At 35.3% G+C, this 17,274-nt stretch overlaps 1 protein-coding gene across 1 annotated transcript in view; it reads right to left on the bottom strand.

Moving 5' to 3' along the window:
• GPM6A (glycoprotein M6A) overlaps positions 1-17,274 on the bottom strand; it is a 125,672-nt gene that overhangs the window by 55,878 nt on the left and 52,520 nt on the right. The window contains 1 exon segment of the mRNA XM_050895908.1: positions 7,077-7,119. Within this exon segment, the coding sequence (XP_050751865.1) occupies positions 7,077-7,119 (43 nt within the window).

Raw genomic sequence — 17,274 nt, 5'->3', positions numbered from 1 at the left:
TAAGAGCAATATATTTTACTCCTGGGAAATAAAAAAAATACAAAAGTGAAAAGGTCAACAGATAGAAAGGTTTGAGGCAAAAAAACCCAAAACAAAGACAAGCACATTTGAAGAAAAAAAAATTTGTTAACATAAAAGATATGTATCTGTAAGTATCTATACCATACTTATCCATAAGTATTTATATAACTTAATTTAGGTTAAACTCTGGGTTTTTTAAAAAAAAGCAAGTGGAGAATTTGTCTTTTCTACTGTATAAATTTTTATGTCTATGGCAATTATGTCTAAGTTTGGGAACACAAAGATGAGTCCTTCCGTCTGGGATCTCATGTATGCCTTTGCAACATCATTACTCCAGGCACACACCTTCACCCACATTTACATAGGAAACTCCTCACTTACATATAAGAACAAAGCTGTGTTGCACTCAACAGCTGCTGCAGTGTGATAAGAGGCCACAGGCAGGATACCCACACTTGCAATATAGATAAAATTTTGAAAATGGAAGAATCAGCCACTCTTGTGACCTAATATCATCCATACAAACTGAAAGTAGAGAATCCATTTATTTTGACTGCCACTAGACTTCTTTTTGAGGTAGTGGAGGAGCTGCACAGAGCTATACAGTCTGGCAAGAAGGAATTTTGACTACCTTAAGAGGTATTTTGAGCAATGCTTTCACCCCCCCGCCCCAACCATTCCAGAAAATGTTGTTCATTAAAACCAATCTGTTGGAAGGCAAAGTACGATTTTCACAGATTTTTCAGTGATTTGTTTTTGTTTTTTAAAATGTTTTAGCATTTACAAATGGATGTCTGAATTTAAGCTATTTTTCTTTTAAAATTATTTTTATATTAAAGGAGATTTAAATAAAGCCAAAATTAAAATAAAATACACACAGAGAAGTTTTTGATAAAGCCAAGTGATTTCTCTGAATTAACAATTTATAAAAAAGACTGAGATTTCAAAACTTCAGCTGTTTCAGGATCGAAAAGTTGTATACAGAGTGCCCAACTCATTCTCCTTGTATTTTAAGACATTGGGAAAACAAGACAGGGACAGACTTTGGTTCATTATGTAATTATCCATTGCTGGTTTTCTCTGATGACTTCTAAAAAAAGTATCAAGATTAAGATAACCCTGCTGCTTTGTCTCTTGCATTACCTGTTCTGCCTGGAGGTACTTGAAGAGTACTGAACTTTTCATTTGTAATTACATATGTTAGCTGGATCCCAGACAAACTTATTCTGATTCACTTGCCAACTATGTGGACTATCTCTGCTCTTAATGTGTAACACAGGAAAAAAAACCTGAGTGCCCTAAACATCATATAGGGAGGTACTCAAGGATTTGGAAGAGAACAGTTTTGCAGACCAAATCCTTAATGTATGTGAAATGAAATAGACTAAAATATTGAATTTTAAGTGAACTCTAGCTATTCTGATTAGATGTCAACAACACTGAAAGCATACCAACAAGCTGATGATTAACTCATTAACTGTGCGCAAGGTAAAAATTCAAGTTAATGGCATTCACATTTTGATGGGAGTTTGCAACCAGATGTCATAGAAGAAACAGAAACCAGGACACAAATTTTCTACTTAATTTTTTGAAACAATGTTGATTTGAGAATTTCCATGTTATGAACAGCATATTATCCAACATGGAAAGTTACAAATTTCTCTGTTTGCTAAGATATACGAAACTTGAGTAGACTGCAAACAACTCATGCATAAAATGTTATGATAAAAATATTTGAATTATATATACTTTGCTGATAACATTGCAACACTGTTGGTAGGGATTTATAATGCTGTTTCCCTAGTTTACTGAAGACAAATCCTTTAGTCTTTTTCGTTACACACAGCCAAACCTAACAGTGCCTGAGTGCAGAAGAATGCATGAAAGTTCTCCAAAGCCAATGATCTCTTCCCTACGTGAAGATTTCAGAGCTGTGTATGCTGCAGTCAAACATCATCAGGGAGCACTATGAAAAATGCTCTAACTGCTATTGTAACAACTATAATTGACTCTAATTCCACATGCTGCAGATAAATATCATGGGAAATTTCCAGAATTATGCTCAGATCACTGTTAGTCACTCCACTGCATTCGTATAAAAAATAGAATCTGATATTCAATTCCATTTTAATTCAGGGAGCATATCAGTACATTACATGCAATCTCAGAAAGGTTTTTGCCAATTGCTTTTCAACCACAGATTAATTGTAATCAGGCTAGGTTACAGTCACTAGCACAGGGAACAAGAACTCAGCTGCCTCCAGGGATTTCATCTGCTTCCTGGCCTAGCACAATTCATCCAAACAGATGATGGGGGGGGGGGCAGGGGGGAAATCAATTTGCAGTAAATGATTCCCTTGTGCAGCTCACAAAACTCGCTGAACACTGTGAGTAGAGTTGCTTTGTGAATAGCTAGACAATTCCTGGTGGGCGAATCTCAGTGTGGCTGCAGGACGCATGGTCAGGGAGGCAGCTGTGCACTTACTGAGTATACTAAAGGGTAAATATTTAGAGCACCAGCAATGCTACAAGATTACCTTAAATATAACACCCAAAAGACTCCAAACAGACATTACTGACTAGCTTCCATATTCAGCACACCGACACATATAGAAGCTAGAGGCAACATCTTTTTTTTACAGTTACATAATTTCTCATATGCCTTTGCTTATCCTTATTTTAACATTACACACCAAGAGAAGGTTTACATAGCGAAAGATATACATTTTAAAAAAGAAAAAAAAGAATTCTTTTTATTTGCTTTTCTGCATGGGAAACACTACCAAAATTCATCAGACTAGGAAATCTGAAAATTCAGGCCACTACCAGTGGACTCAGCTTTACAGACTGTTGAAGAGTCTAAGTGAAGTCAAAATCTCACACTATTTACATAGACCTTTGAATAGGATTTCAGTACCCAAAGCAGAAACTGAAGGAGTCCTTAAGTAAACCAAGAAACCAGGTAATACAAGATCCAAGGCAATGCAGATGAAATGGACACTACTTTTTTCTTCTTTTTTAAGGCATCATCTGCTAGTAATTTTTGAGAGTACAAATGCTTCTCCTGCAACACAACAAACTTTATAAACACTTTAAAGGCTGTGAACTCAGAATATAAAAATAACTTTGTTGATTGCTGCTTGTAAAAAGAGACTCAGAGGAAGGATGATGTGTGCCAAAGGAGAAAAAAAACATTCCTGAAATCAGAGAACTACATTCCTGCAGTTCAAGGAGATACTGAAGGAAAGTAGCCCAATGGCCTTCTGAATAATCTAAAGTAAACATTACCTACAATCACACAAAGTGGCCTCCAGAAACCTGTTATTAGAATAGTAGACTCACAACTGGATTTTTTGGAAGTTGGCCTGTGTTTGGACTCTGAGCCATGAAAGAATGACACATATATAGTAAAAAGCAATTTGCATGATGTGAGTAATTATACAGCTTTATGAGAATGAATTTCCCATTAAAGGGAAGTTCTTCTTTGGGAGATAAGAAAAGAAAAAGATTTCCAGTTTCCATAAATTGCCAAACATAACATACAGAAACTTGTATTTGCTGTCAGTATAGAAGACTTCCACTTTTTTCTAAACATTTAGTTCTAAGTTAATGGATGTGTTACTCCGCTTACCTTCGCAAAAAATTTAAATTTCATATGCCTAAAATGCTGAAAAGAGAGGGCCAGCAAAACAGGGCCAAACCAGCATGATTTTCATCAGACCCTCAAACCAAATAAACTTTTCTGCAGGTTAGGAAATCACAAAAACATGGAGGTTGGCAATACATTTTGCCAACAAGTTCCAGTAAGTTAGGTAAAAAAAAATCCTAATGAATCTGCAAGTATACCTCCTCTAATGACAGAAAACTGCTCGCTTCCACAAAACACAAATGGCAATAATGTTTATATGAGCTCATCTGAATGACCTTTAAAGACTTTCTTCTGTTTTCTCGAATAGTATCTTCTGAGGAAAATCACTCTAGAAAGACATGAAAAGGTCAATATAACACTTTAGATGATGATGATAAGGAATCTAGGAATCCTTCTAAAACTTAGGCGTACCTTCAGAGAGCAAGTATACGTTTCAGATCCACTCGACTAACATTTAATAAATAAGTTAAAGACTTCAGAAAGTACCTAATGTGGTAGAGCAAGCACAACAAAGGAAAACTGCAAAACACACAGCAGGGTACATCTTCAGCCAAACGTACTGCATTCTAGTAAAAATCCATTCTTTTGGAGAGCAGATGGTATTTCAGCATGGACCAATTTGCAGCTTTGCTGAAGGAAGGTTTTTTGTGGGTTTTTTTGTTGTTTTTCTTTTATTTTATTTTAAACCTTACTACAGCTTCAAAGACTCCTACCAACAGGCTTCTGAAGAACTGTGCTGGCTCAATGGGCTTCAAAATCACACTAAAAAAAGAAGACAGCTCATTTTCTAGATGATGCCCACTCCCACACACCTAAAGTTAGGATAGTTAAGTATCACCAAAACGTTTGTTCATGTTCTGCTCCATATGCAATTTTTGTCAGAGTAAACAGCCAGTGCATTGCCTGGGAGTCTGGTACAATATTTATTTGTGGTGCAGTGTTAAGGTATGCTGTCACATATATGGATTCCCAGCCTGAAAGGCTTCTCATGGCCACTACACTGGTGTCCAATGTCAGATGGGCCTCAAAAACCACTGAATATGTTCCAGTTAACTTCTGAGACAAAACACTCACATACTTTTTTGCGAAGAAAAGGAGAAGGATTATAATTCCTCATTAGAAAAATATACGTAAGTTTTATTCTCCTGGTCACACAAAAAAAGGGTAATAGATATTATTTCTGGTTTGTGTCTAGGAATGTCTTTTGTGAGGGATAAAGAAAATCTTCAGCTGACTACTATCCAGCAGAGACTGGATATTTTAAAGGTCATCAACAACACATTACAGGTCCTCATGAGAAGACTACTATTTCTGCAGTCATTAGTGCACTAGTGCTACAAAGACAGGACAAATACGAATGCAGAATTTATGTAAAAATAAGATCAGTAAAACAATGACACCAACTGGAACAAACACAAAGCTAACTTGTCTTAAGTCACAATTTGGAGTAGAACAGTGTTGAAATTGCAGAACCATTATTATTATTGATATTTAAAATAATGTTTCAAAATGAATTCTATCTTTAAGAGGTTCCAAGTATTAAGCAAAGCAACTAGGAAAAGCTAATGTGCTGTGAGCTCTCTCATGTAGGAAAAAAAAAAAAAGAGAAGTTTTAAGAATCTTCTAGCAAAAACCACGTAACATCATTGTCTCAGTAAATGAAAAACAAATTTACAGCGACATTGGCCACAAAATATGAACTTACTGCTTGTCAAAATCAGTTAAAATTTTAGAACCTATTTCTATTCTGCAGTTTGCATTTCCAAATCTATACTCTTGTCTTTCACTGTGCTGTGTTTTAGCCGTAGGCATTTGTGTGACAACTGTAGGTAAGAAAGTGATGTACAGTACTGAAAGTCTCTAGGAGCTGCATAATCTAGAAGATTAGTTTTTAAATCTCCAGTAATACTCAGTTTTATTCTGAAACTCTAGTATTTTATACAACTATAGTAACACACTTGCAGATAAGATTACCTTAAAAAAGATCCTAAAAGAGAAACACAGTCTAGATAGGTCACCATTATTTTCTCTATTAAAATGCAAATACACACATGTGTCTTCATGATTTATGCTGTGAAAAAAATTTTATCACCAAAAGCAGGATTACTTGTCAATGCTTCTCCTACCTGCAGCAGAATAAAGACAGTAACACTGCTCTTTGATCATAGGCAGCTGCCAGAGCATAGGTACTCTGCTCTTTACCTCCTCCTAATCCCAGAAGTTTTTCAGCTAGGATCCCTTCTTTCCTCTCTAGATTTGCAGTGCCCAGCTTCTCCAATATCCCTGGTTATCTTCCCTAGCTACACAAGCGTTTTCCTTGGATTACGCATATCCTGAACCAATGTACTACGGAAAGAAAGTAAAAGGGCTGTGAAGAAAGTAAGAGGCAGCCAGGGATGCAGGAAAAAACAACTGCACTTACATGAAAAGGATACGTAGTGGACAAAATTGAGACAACATAAGTTAAATTTTATGAAACTCCTTAGGCCACTTTTTTTTTAATTAAACCCTGTGTTTAAGACCTCATGAGCTTGTATATCTTGCTTAGACTCAGGAAGCAAAAAAGTCTTAACAAGAAGACAGAACACAGGAAAAATCATGGAAAGGAAGACTCAGAAAAGATATTCCCAATACTAAGGAATGCATATACTTTTAATATGCATTGTACAAAACTCTGTTAGAATATTTCAAACACAATTCCATGTTCTTCCCTGAAAAATTTTTGTGCCAAGGCCACTAACTAAATTCAATCAGGTTAAAGACCCAATAGAGATCCTTTAGTCCTCTTTTATTTCCAAATATAATTTTCATATTTTGAGTACTTAATATGGATGATTTTTTCCCACAATATTCCATCCCCTGCATTGTCCACATACATGCCTTTACACTGCAATAAAGTGCTTTAGCAATTTTTTTTCAATTGTGCAACATTAACCTGCAGCATCTAAGACAAATTAAGTGACTCCAAAATATGTAATAACTTAGCATCTTTTTCTACTGCTTTGCAGCTCAAGAAAAAAGATTCCAGAATGTAAGAGAAAAAGTATGTCACTGATGTCAGTGTTAGCGTGATGCTGATAACTACGCAAGGTCTTGAACCTTTAAAGAAAAGCTTACAGGCTTGCTGATAATCTAAAAATAACTGATTTTTTCTTCAATAAGAGTTAGGCTGCTCAGTATTTTTTTTGCTTAAAAAATTCATTCCAAAGAGGCTAGTTCAATGGGAATAAAATATTTTGCAGGAACATATCTGTTTTGATTAAATTTTCTTTACAAAATCTTCTTCTGTCATTTCTAAACTGGAATGTCTGCTCAAAAGTACAGCAGAAATGCAGAGAACTGCCTTGTGGTTACAGTCAAAGTAAAGATGTGAATCTATTTCAGAAGGTAGATATTTACTTCTCACAAAATGCAGCTAATTTTTCATGGTTTTGTGAACTTGACTTTTACTTTGATAAAAAAATTTCTGAAGTCCCAAATCCTGGAGAGTAGAAAGCCTGTTCCCTGCTCAGTTCTTCTAAAAAAGTGACCATTCAACATGTTCCCAAATAGTTAGACTAATAAAGCATTTGCAGCTTGAGTTCACAGTTGGAAATTAGTGTACCACAGTAATTCCTGGAATTCTAAATCATACAGGTATACACTGCAGTAAGTTCAGGTATGGTCAGCAAAGCAGTTGTGTCGCCACATAGCAACACAAGCTCCATAATCCACCTGAAGAACCCACTTGGTTGTTGGCCTACATTATTTCCAGTGTACACTAATGAGAATACCTAAGGACTTTTTAATGCATGAAGCAAGATCAGAGATGTCTCCAAGAGCCGCAGTCATACTTTAACTTCTTATTTCTTCCTCCCTTTAAAAGCACCATCAATTTACAATAGGTCCTCTGGACACATCTAGCTGGTTGTTGTAACATGGTGACAAGAAGATTCTGAAACATCACAGAAAGTCTTCAGTGCACAGAGCAGGTGGGTCAGCTAGGTGGCTTAAATTGAATTTGATTTTATACACGTACACTGTAGCTTTTATAGTAAGCTTATTTTCTCTCTCAGCAGGCTTAATAAGCTACAATTGTTTATTTTTCTGACGTAAGCCTGATAAACAGTTTTTAAACATTTACACTGGCCAAGGGATAAAGAAAGAAATGCATAAGACAAAAATGTTTGCTGCAGTTGGTTTAATTTGAGATGGCCTATGCAAAGGTGAAGGAATACTTTAAAGATAAAGTACATCTACTATTTTGTAAGCAAGGGAACAGAGATAGTGGCAATCAAAGTAAATGGAAAATAGAGTTTACTACAGTATGAAACTCATCAAATATTTACCTCCCTCAAGTGTACAATATCCATGGAACGGCACAGGCTGAGAATATTTTCCCTATTGGTATGGGGTTTTTTAGTACACGTTCAGTTCTCAAGCGCAGTTTTGCTATCAGATCTCATGCATGTAAACTATGTTTCACACTAATGACAAATTTTGATGGTTTACATTACATGTAATTTAAACAATGTTGATAAAGACAAGATATTAAAAGTAAAATAAATCTTGTCTCTCTTCTTTTCTTTTAACAAAGAATAAAACGATTGCAATCAAATGGCAACTATTTATTCAGTGCTGCTAAGGATGGAAGAATGGCTGCAAATTGACTTTCGTTAATACTTTAAGATTCCTGTCCAGACAAACCCCATCAGTACATAAATTACTTAAACAATAAATAATTGTGTAGGCAAAGTATTATCATATTCCTTTGAAAAGTGCAGGATCCAGACAAGTTAATGAGGTAGTATGTTCAGGTATAACTCACCATCCTTCCCCTATTCCCTGCCACCTACACTGCGACCTCACACCCTTCTTCCTCTTTCTGGATTTTCTACTTCAAGCTCCAAGCATTAGGATTTTTTTTTTTCTATGGAGCTGGATCAACGAGCTCTTTTTTTCACTAGTGCTGAATTTTATCTCATCTGCCAAGGTTGCAGAATGATGTGGAATAAATGAACACCTGCTCTTGAAAAGGAAACTATCTGAAATGCCAGGCTTTGGCAAGATCAGTATAGAATATGCATGTCGCCCAGAAAATCTGTTACAATGGCCAGTTGCCAAGGCATTTGTTCCCAGTGAAGCACAGGTTAAAACTGCTGTCAATAACTTGTCTTCAGAAGACAAAGAATCAAGTAGAACCCAGCCAAAGTGGAAAAAAACCCCAACATTCATAAACCACACATTTGAAAAAAAAATTGCAAAGAAAAAGATTTGAGGTCCTTCTTTCCTACTACTTCTACACAGCTAGAAATAGCTCATTTTCATTGATACATTGAGTAATGATTCAGTCAGAACTGAGTCATGAGTTCATTATTCTCCTTGGGGAGGAAAAAATGGTCAATGTACTTTGTAACAAATCTACTTTGATGGCAAAAATCTGGTACAAAACCTCCTTTAAAAACCTGTATTTTGTAGTGAAGTTAAAAATATAAAAATATATATGCAAAGAAGTTTTGACTATTTAAATTATTTGTTGTGTTCTGGTAATGAGACATACAGGCTTCCTTGTCTATTCTGATAGATTTACCCCATGTGAGTAGCACATTACTGGAGATTAGTATGAGATAAGTTGTAATGAAGCTTTGAAAATCTTAATTCAGAAAAGTTCACTAAACAATCATATATTTTAAGTTGTGAAATTCTCAAAAATTCCAAAATCAGTCTTTAGGCATGAAAGTATTAGGAGAATCAACAGCAGAAAAGTGATAATACCTGTTTTGATGTGTGTTAACCTTTCAGAAGTTCTAGATGACCCATAAATAACAAGTACTTGAAAACTGAAGAAAAATGTTCAGAGAACTTAGGAGAATTTACTAGTCATTCTCATATATACTCCCATTTACTTATGTCCCTACATAAGTTCGCTGTTCCCCCTTTTAATAAGGGGTTCATGATCTGACCCAATAGGACAAAAAAGCCTGGAGAGGAAGAAGAAAAAAACAAAAGTGAAATTCAATATCAGAAAGAAACAGAGATGAAATTCAGAAACAGTAACCTACAATTGTATTTCCATTCTCCAAATGTTTTAAAAAAAACTTGTTTGGGAGTAATTTACTTACAACAAAATATAACACACATATAGCCCACCACAAAATCGTTGTAAATAAATTCATGTAGCCGAATTTCATCCTCTCAAGGAGCTGTAAGTTACAAATAATATAAGGGAATTTAAACATTTTTGTTTCATCTGAATGTCAGCACACAAAGAACTGACTAATCCTAAATTATCAGCTTTAAATAAAGCATTCAGACAAAGTGAGTTCTTATGCATGGTCATTTCCTGATAGAGCACTGACAAACATCTTCAGAAGTCTTAAGAATTATACGTGCTAAAAGTCAAAAACTATTTCTGCAAAGAAAAATAGTGGCCTAACAACTTTCATGAGAATGATATTTCCAAATTACCGTTTTGGCTGTTAGCAACAACTTAAGCATTTAATAGGGAAATATATTTTGAGTCAATAAGGTAACTAATTCATAGTTCGCAAAAGCTGTTTATGAGCGTACACTGACTTCAAAGCCATGTGCAGCGTGTGTTTAGGAGTCTTATTTTTAAAGGTTTGGATACTTCATTCAAGCAGATTCTATTAGTCAAAGAAACTAAAAATTATACGTAAGAACATCATTCCCTTTATTCAGAAAATAAATGTATCTCAGCACAAAACAATGAGTAAAATATTTTTTCCGTATATTACCAAAAAAAAAAAAGATAACATACCTAAAAGAAAATCTAAGAAGGGCTATAGCAAAAATAGTTATCTTTAAGGAACAATTTACTGAGCAACTTTCAAGGAGTGAAAAGACGAATTCATAAGGCAAGTATAACAGAGCCATGCTAACAGGATCCTCTACTTCTGGGGAAATTGTGTCCTCATATCATTTATGAAATTTCTTCTGGCTTGGTACTTGTTTAAAGACAGAGTCTTCTCTGTCAGCATCTTTCAGAAATGCAGCTGTCTTGGATGTCTGCAAAGAATGTAATCTTCTGGGACCTATTTGGCATCCATAAATGTGGTAGAGTCTTAAATTTTGTTTTGAAGATATCAAAAGGATAAGCATTATTCTTTCCTGTTTATGAAGGACAGTACTAAATAAAACAGTAGCTTTCTTCTAAAGATAGTCACAATTTTTGCTTTTCCTTAGATGAACATGGAAGACTGTTAAGGGTTGGGTTGTTTGGTTTTTTTTGATGACAGCATTTGGCATATTCAAGACTAAATGATGAGCTTGCTTAGCTGAGCATTATTTTGTCTTCAGCCAATGGTCTGATACTAAAGCTTTAGCAAAATTCCACCAGATTTTCTCTTTTCTCTTAGTATTACCTCTGTGTATTGGTTTGAGTCTGACAGCTCCTTATAAGATTTCTACTGATTTCTTCCAGAAAATATCTGTGTGCTTGATGACTGCAAAGTCAGATCATTGCACAGTTCAGTTGAGTGTAAGATGCATCATTGGCATGTAAATCTGGAATAGCCTGTACAAGATTTTAAAGAGAGCACAAAGTCTTGTACAAGTTAGTAAGAAGGGAACCTGAATGAGAGTCTATCTCCATAATTTTAGGATTTTTTTTTCTCCCACAAATAAAGGGGTTTATTAGAAATGTTATTCTTCATAAGATTCGTTTGCCTTATTGACAATTGACTTCTTTTATTTGCCTTATTTGCATGTCAAAGGTCAAAGCCCTAAGGTGAAGCTAAAAGCGGGACTGTGTGACTGACTCCCCAGCCAAGGAGAAAGTTTTCAGGGACAACTGGGATGCTTTACAGAATATCCTTCTCTGACCTCAAAAGATATGGTGCTCTTAAATAACAGCGTGGGGGTTGAGAGAGATTTAATGATATTCTTGATAACTTCGGCAAGGAAATGCCAGAGGGTTTATTGATCTTAAGTAAAGGCATCCCCTAGTCTGGTTAACATACTATTTGCTTTTGGGCAATTAATTACACATGTCCTCCACTACAGTAGAACACTAAATTTCTCAGTAACCATGAGAGATCAGTAGGGCAGATGTCGATTTTAAAGATAATGGCCTAAAGATATTTCAGGGTTTACAATTGAGCAATTAGCTCAAATTTAAACTTGTATGGATTTCTAGTTGTAGCAACCTTGACCCTGCCTCATAAAGCTGATTTCATTTTAGTTTTTACAGCACCATTTTATCAAATTTTAGATTTGAAGATTTTTTTCTTTAATTTTCTGCTTTTCCAAAGGATTTAACAGCTTACTGCTCAAAACAGTTCTAGTGGTCATAACACGGCCTACACAGCTGTAGGGTTTTTTGGTTGGGTTTTTTGTTGTTGTTGTTGCTGTTTTTCTTCCCTTCCCAGCCAGAGCAACTATAAAAGCCAAGAGGCTCCTAGCACTTCACAAACTGTGAAGATCAGATTTTGTGCTAACTTTTTCCTTCTTTTCATGCAATTAAAAGAAACATAGTGATCTACCAAGCTAGCATAAAGGTTATTTCCTGTGCTAGCTTACTGATGACACGGAGTTGTAATGTTCTACTAGATGTCATGAGGCAAGTATAGAAGGAGTAATGTGTGCTGAATTTCCCCCCCTTTATTCTTTTGTTTGTTTGTTTTAACCCAGAATGGAACAGCAGAGTTGTATGGAACATCTATACTGAGTATAGCATACTTGAGATGTGGAGATTTTAATTTCTATCATCTGATATAAAATGAGAAAGAAAAGGCCTCCAAGAGCCATCTAGGCCATTTCCTACCATCACAGAGAAACCAATTATACCCAACGCACTTATATCAACTTTCTGGTAGGTCGATCATGAAACCCCTTGCCAATGGATATTTCATTACTTCCCTTTAAAAGGAATTGATTTGGATTAGCTTTTCAGTACATTCTCATCAAACAGCTATCATTCTCATCTACTTATCTAACAGCCAACAAAGGTATATCCTCCTTTCTTATTTTCAATTCAAGATGATAAGAGAAGAGAGGAAAAGTCTCCAAAGGTGGAGAAGCTTCCAGGAATAAACCAGGAATACTTGTGGGGGGAAAAAAAAGTCAAGAGAAACAAAGATCCAAGAATTACATTTGTCCCCAAGTACAATGAAGTACATATTTGGTTGAGAGTCTGGATCTGGTTATAGGTCTATCACCCTAGTACAAATAAGGTGTTACATTATTTATTATAATTCCTCATTTCTTGTTAAATATGAAAATTACTTAAAGCGCCCCGGTTACAATCTCTGTCCTACCTCTTATTGCTGAAAAAACTCAGAAGTGATATAATTTCGTGAGTTATATGAAATTTAAGACATATCTGACATACTATGTAGTAACAAACTGAAATATGAAACTCTTGTGTAGCATGAAAAGCACATCAGGAAGATAAAAGTAAAGCTAGGAAGACAACATATAGCTTGTTCTCCTACTTCATATGACATCATTTCATCACTAGCCATTTACTAAGAGTAAATGAGTCACTAAACAAGTTTTCAGGCTTAAAACATTTCTGTAAGCAGGTAAGTACTTTCAGTTGCCAGTATTTCTACATCCACTAATTAAGGACATCACTGGTGTGAAAAATTGGGTGTCCAAGATCTTACAAATCATCAATAAAACTCAATATTTGGGGTAACTACCCTAATCAAAAACATACTCCTTGAAATTCAGGAAAATATTTTTATATTAAAAATTTTATATTTTCAGGGATGCTTATAGACACACAGTCAGAGCAGTTAAATAACTGATTCTACAGCAGTTGAACATAACAGCAATACACTTTCCCTGATTTTAAAATGCTAAAGAATGTTCCGTAGGAATATAATTTCTTCTCAGTTAAGCAAGAATTAAGCTAATGCTTGAAAGGTCATTGCTCTTCTGTTATTCTTTACTTGTAAGTCATTGCTACAATAAAACAAAACAAAACAAATTCTTTTCCTCAAAGTTTTCCCTACAATTACTACAGAATGGTATTTGAGGTGCCAAAATGTCCCTCCACATGGTTGGAGGAAAATATCTGAAAGCCTTGAAAGTACTTTGAAGAGGACCAGAGAGTGGAAAGCTCTTGTTTTCCATAGCTGAAGTGTCATAAATAAACAGCTTCCTGACATCTGATTCTTGATGTGTCAAAGCTCTCTTTCTGCATCAGCTGCCCATAAGACAAGATCAGAGGTATAAAGTAAAAAGGACAAGAAAGCATCCATCTTCACTTCCAAACAGTATGCCGCTAATTTCTGTAGTCGTTAATACCAGTATTAATCTATTGTATTCAATGAGGTAACACAGATAAAAGCCATGTTGTTTTCTGATCTTATTGGTAAATTTAGTTTATTCAAACCTCCAAATCTTATCAATATCTTGCCTATCAGAACTGAGAGGGACCCTCACAACAGCCTTCTAAGTGTGCAGAGCTCGTGTAAAAAATAAAAAAAATCATCACTACTTTATTGTCCCAAGGTAGGCATATTCTAATAGAGGATATCAAAGGTGGTATAGCCTCTAATGTCTCCTGAAAGACCCAGGATGCGACAACTGAAACTTTAGCAGTAGCTTTGTTTGCAAAAAATACACATTAAATGCAAGGCAAGATCTGGAACCTAGAATAATTTCCAGGGGAATTTTCAGAAGGTCACAGAGCACAGAAAATATCACTTGCACAGTCCAAGGAAATGGTCCAATGGAAGAGCTGCTTTATTAAGCTCTCTCTACAGCTGCAACCTAGAAAAAGGCTTCAATACAAAGGAGAGTTCTTTTCCAGCTCTACTCTCGTTTTTACTGGGAAATCTGCTGGCAGAATAATGCAAAAATGTGTTGAAAAATGCTGTATAAGGAGAAAACGTAAGCATCTATTGTTTTAATAGAAGAGGAAGAAACAGAATCCTTCAAGAGGAAGGAAAAGCATGGGCTGGGTTTTTGCAAGTTGGTAATACACACAACTCAGGAATCTACTGATCTTTCTAGGAGGTTTAGAACTCTGTCAAAACCACAATGGTACGTAAACAGTATGGATTTGTACAGGCTAATTTGTACTTCAGGGTATTAAAAAAAGTTCTTTAACAGGAAGAATACATGCTAGAAGAAAGTTATCTTATGTACATTTCTTGAGGCTGAAGACTTCAGGCTTCACTCTGTAAAATATAATAAACCACAGCACTACCTTTTCTATAGCAAACACACAGCAGGACTTAAGAAAACAGCTCCTGAACAGCCAGAAGAACCTCTGCGTATTTCCTCAACTGTAGGAACACTGTAATATTTCGGATGATTTTAGTCTGAGGATTTTGAAACATTTTTTGCTCCAAAAGCCATCAGTAGCATCAAACTCCTTCATTTACTGCCCCATTCATTTCTACCTAAACTCACATGATACAGATCGGAGTTACAACAGCCAATTTTGCTTGAATCTTTTTATACTGATAGAATGCCTACTGAATGCCAAAATGCCCCTTCCATTAACTGAAAATTGTAGCTATGGGAAAGAACCCCATATTGCACACTCATGAATCAAGGCCGTTTTCTTCTAGAAATTTCTCAGGTCGAAAAGAAACCTCAGAGCAACAATGGGAAAGCGCTCTCTAAATACTGAGAAACAGAGAATAGAGTCCAATGAAACCAGAATATTTTGCTACTTGATGCCAGCTGCTTCAGCTTCATTCACAGCATCAACTCTTCATATATTTGGCATCATTATACTTCCGCAACAAGTTTTTTTATGGAAATAGAGCTTTAAAGAAGCTTCAGAGAATATCAGGTAATAATCCCAGATACTGCCAACACTACAAGTTTCCCTGAATATGCTTGTTCCCTGCTTGTGCCTGTCTGACATGTGGCATATCATGCAATGAAATCTGTAGGATAGCAAAACAAAACAAAATCCCTCACACCAAAATAAGCCTTCCAAAGAGTTTATAAATATTTGTGTTCTCTAGGGACCACCACAAATAGTGGCAATGAGGAAGAACAAAATTGTAATCAGCAAACTTGGGGATTATTTTGGGTTTTATTTTGTATTCAGGAATTTGCCTAGTAACAGTAGTTGTTTTATTGTCCCACATAAACAGATATGAACAGTCATGATGCTTATAGAAATTACTCATGATCATATTCATTTAACTTCAACTGCCTTTGCAAATGGCAAGCTATGATGGAAACTCCGAAAATATAGGATCTGTTTTATATCTAGCATTAGTGAAGAGAAATATTTCTCTTCATTAATGCTAGAAACATATTTCTGTACTATACTGATTTAGTAATTAATTTATGAAAAAGAAATTCCATGGAAAAATATTTAAGTTCTTTTACTCATATCAAAAAAGGTAGAAGACAATGCAAGTTAGGCATCAGTCTTTCAGTCAGTGAACACCAACCTAAGCATAATTTGGACAAATTCTGGATCATTGTTAAAATAAATAAATTTTTACTCATTCTTCATGCTCATTTATTCAAATACATCATCCTCCAATGCTTGATATATAAAAATTCAGAAGCAGTAGTTACTACCCTTTATATACAATTTCTTAATGACTAAAATCATAGACAAGCTGCAACTAGCACAGCTTTATGCCTGAAATCATTTGACTGGGTTCACTTCAGCTGTCACTGAGGATATGACCAGAATACTAATTCTCTTCAACACAACCTACTTGTACAAGCTCTTCCTGTAAGAGTATCTTTTCTTGAAATTTAGAATTCAGGAGTGTGTGATAGTCCAGTGGTTAAAAAAAAAAAAGCATATGAATAAATAGGAGATTCCTAATGAAGTACTGAATGCCAAAATTATTGGCAAAGATCTTACACACTCTCTTGATGTCAGTGGGCTCTTCTGTATCATTCTTTGGACATCAGCTATCTTTCTAATGCACCAAAGCATCTATAAATGCACATTATAAATGCACATTGTCAAACACACAAGCATGTGCAGTTATAAAAGTCACAAAGGATGTCTGTACCATATAAAGACTGCATCTGAGAGAAATGAAGATTGCTTACTCCAATGAAAAACATTAACATACAACTAGTGTTTTATTAAATATTAATATTTCTCACATAATATGAAAAGAGAGACCCCAACATTTTACTTACAAGCACATTTTTGTATTTTTAGGAAAGTAGGAAAAAATGAGCTTTGGTTGTTCTGATTATTCTTACAAAATATGTAAAAGTTTCCTTGCTTCATCAACTATGGCTTAACATGGTAAAAGAAGAAAAAAAAAATTGAAATTATAGTTTGATAATACTGTGAACTATTTTAGTTGTACTTCCCAGACTGGAGGCGTGTGAATGTTTGTATTTCTTCACTAAAGTGCTTCAGAGCTTCAAGATCAGACAGTTACACAACATGTTATCAATGAGATTACTGATGGGAATTAAATTCTGCATAGTCCATTCATGAGGGCAAAAATTTTCTTAATCTTTCATATGCAGTTATTAAAAGTCTAATAACATCACCTACTTTTAAAACACCATTACACTTTTAGGCTGAAGCTCAAAGGATCTTTAGGGGGTCTCTTCCCTGCTACTGACCCCACACACCATCCAGCTCTAGGGAAGGGCAGAGATGCAGCAAACAGCATGGGACTGGGTCAGTCTGCAGGAGGTAC

This window comes from Gymnogyps californianus, chromosome 4 (genome assembly GCF_018139145.2).
Source record: "Gymnogyps californianus isolate 813 chromosome 4, ASM1813914v2, whole genome shotgun sequence".
Classification (NCBI taxonomy): domain Eukaryota; kingdom Metazoa; phylum Chordata; class Aves; order Accipitriformes; family Cathartidae; genus Gymnogyps; species Gymnogyps californianus.
This window is presented reverse-complemented; position numbering and strand designations above follow the sequence as displayed.